Here is a 2,809-nt window from a genome sequence, read left to right as displayed (position 1 = left end):
CTCACGAAAACAATTTTACATTTCATACACTAAACGTCCAGATCCAGGGTACAAACATTTTTACAACCAAAAGGCACAAATACACTTTTCAAAATTTATGGTTTAACCTTAGAGGCTGGGGAAGTTCAGTCTTAGAAGACTAGGATGATTACTTGCTTGTATTATTGTGACTTACATGTTTACTTGATTATATGTTGATATATGTGCATATGTGTGGTTGTGTTACAGACACAATGGCTTCTTCTTCCGATACGGGAGTATCAGAAACGTTGGACCCCATGGAGATTGTATCGGATGACGAGATACTATCGGAGAGCGAGGTTTATACGTCAGATACCACGAGCACTGATGATGACGACTTCCAGCTGTTTGCCCTGCCAGACGTTGCGCCTTTAGCTGATGGTCTTGTCGATGGGGATTTACCTCTCGTTTTGATCCCTGCTCCTATCCCGCTCGCTGCTTTTCCTTTAGAGGATTTACCTTTCGATGCGTTATCAGACGATGACATCGACCTTTTCTTAGAGGGTCCCCCGGAGGGAGACCAGGATGGTGAGGCCCCTATGGAGGACGATATGCCAGTTGACGACCCTGTAGTTCCTATTGTTGAGGCTCCTGTGGAGGAGGCTCCTTCTGATTCATTTGGTCCAGACTCGTTTGAGTCTGTGGCATCCGCTTCTTTTCATGACCAGGGTGTGCAACACGACTCTCCTGACGCTGACTCCGACATGGCGATGTCAGCTGCACCTGTTGTTTCCCAGGACTTTGGCCCGGAGCCTGAGGTCGAGTTTGTACCAGTTGAGCCCGCTCCAGTTGGTCCAGAGCCTATCATTGCTCACGACCCTATCGATGTTCCAGTCGTTCCACTATTGTCTGATCCTCTGCAAGAGCCCGACCACATCGATCCTCCAGTCATGGCACCACACGTCGTGGATGCACCAGTCATCGTACCACCGGTTTCTGATGTTCCTATTGCTAATGCACCCGCTCTTGCACTACCTGTTGTCGACCAGGCACCATTTGCCACGCATGTCAACCCTCGATACACTGACACCCGTAATGGGTGGATCGAGGATGATGATGATTATCCCCCGTTCGTTCTACCAGTCACCCCACCTACTGCACCTGCTTTTGCACTCCTTGATACTCCCCAGTTTCACCCACACACATCTGATGTCCACCGCACAGACTTACCTATCACATTCCTCCAGGACATACCCCCTCCTCGTCCAGGGGAAGGACCTTCTACTGGGCCACATGATCACCTGTCACCCACGACAGCTGCTTTTCCATTCATGCCCTCTTTTACTCCGGCTGCACACACTACATCTCCCTTTGTACCGTCGGGCGAGCCATTTTTGTGGTCATCGCCCAATGTTATGCCCCTGTCAGACCCATATCACCCGTTTCATGTCGGATATACCACAGAGGACATACTTACATCCCTGCAGTTGCAGCAGGATGCTCTGAGTCGTCGAGTCGGGGAGCTAGAGAGGACTCCACGTCCTCCCCCATGTCACTGTCAGACTCCTTTTTCCGCACCACACGCTCCCCTCCCGCTACCCCCTGATTCGGATATTCGTTTCCTTACTCATGAGCAGCAGATAGCTTACTGGCTGCGCGTCATCCATGCACTTGAGGTGGACTGGGTGCGCTTGCGCCGTTTGATTTTCTTCCCTCCTCCTCCTCCACCATCAGCGTAGCTATATTTTTGGTTTGATGCATGTAGGTTGTTTTGGTGAGAAAGTCGCAATTAGGCCAGCATACAAAGACTTTTTGAAGACCACACTTTTGTATATGATTTGTGTAGACTGACTTGTATTTTGGGGGTGATGTAACCCTATGATCTTATTTTGGATGTATGATGTACTGTAAAACATGTAAAACTATATTGTGGTCATGATTAATGAAAACTCAATGGCAACGTTCTCACTACATGCTTTGTTGAATTATTTGATTTATATTATAACATGGGATGTTATGTATTATTGTGTTGATAAATGTTATTACGTACGCCTTTTATTTACTTACTATGACCTGACCAATATGATCATCTTTTAGAAGATGCCTCCACGTCGAGACACACGTCTGCCTACTACTGAGGCGGAACTCCAAGAGCGAATTGCCGTAGCAATAGCATAGTATGCGGCCTCCCACGCGGAAACAAGAAGGAATACCTCAAACAACAACCCACCCAATGGTAATGTCCAAGTCGCTTGAGACACATTGCATTACATTTGGATACTTCTTACACATCCACTAATGCTTATTGTTAATGATATTGCCTGTACAGGCTGTACCTACAAACAATTTCTGGATTGTAAGCCCTTAAGTTACGACGACACTGAGGGTGCTGTTGCATTCGTCAGGTGGGCGGAAAAGACAGATTCTGTTCTAAGGATGAGCAAGTGTGCTCCTGAGCATCAAGTTACATACATCTCAGGGCTTTTCTTGATGGTGCCCTATCATGGTGGAATCTGCAAGTGCAAACATTGGGAGAGGCCGCGGCATGGGCTGAGCTGAAAGAGCTCATGAGGAAGAAATATTGTTCGCGGGCTGAAATACAGAAGCTAGAGACTGAGTTTTGGCACCTAAAAATGGAGGGTCCTAATATTTCATAAAGTCACTCCATTGATTTCACATGAACTTTAGTGACATACTTGATGCACAAAGCACAGTTAGCACACTGAACGGATAATTCAGAAACATGCTGACAATGCCAGCACATGACAGACTATGTTTTAAGGCCAGTATGAGCCAGGGACAGGTTATTACACTAGTATGGGAAGCGAGGACCATAAAACTGCGTCAC

The 2,809-nt window shown here is 47.0% G+C and overlaps 1 protein-coding gene across 1 annotated transcript; it reads left to right on the top strand.

The window, feature by feature from the left end:
* The first annotated feature begins 233 nt into the window (after positions 1-233).
* LOC110906499 (proline-rich protein 36-like) lies at positions 234-1,700 on the top strand. The gene has a single exon (XM_022151622.1). The coding sequence runs from the start codon at positions 234-236 to the stop codon at positions 1,698-1,700; it is 1,467 nt and encodes a 488-aa protein (XP_022007314.1).
* The last annotated feature ends 1,109 nt before the right edge of the window (positions 1,701-2,809 follow it).

The sequence above is a fragment of the Helianthus annuus genome, chromosome 14, assembly GCF_002127325.2.
Source record: "Helianthus annuus cultivar XRQ/B chromosome 14, HanXRQr2.0-SUNRISE, whole genome shotgun sequence".
NCBI classification, from domain to species: domain Eukaryota; kingdom Viridiplantae; phylum Streptophyta; class Magnoliopsida; order Asterales; family Asteraceae; genus Helianthus; species Helianthus annuus.
The sequence above is the reverse complement of the archived record's forward strand: the minus strand, read 5'-3'. Positions and strand labels throughout refer to the sequence as shown.

Excerpts from the sequence above, each read along its gene's own strand:
- LOC110906499 (XM_022151622.1), top strand. The coding sequence starts at position 234 with ATGGCTTCTTCTTCCGATACGGGAGTATCAGAAACGTTGGACCCCATG.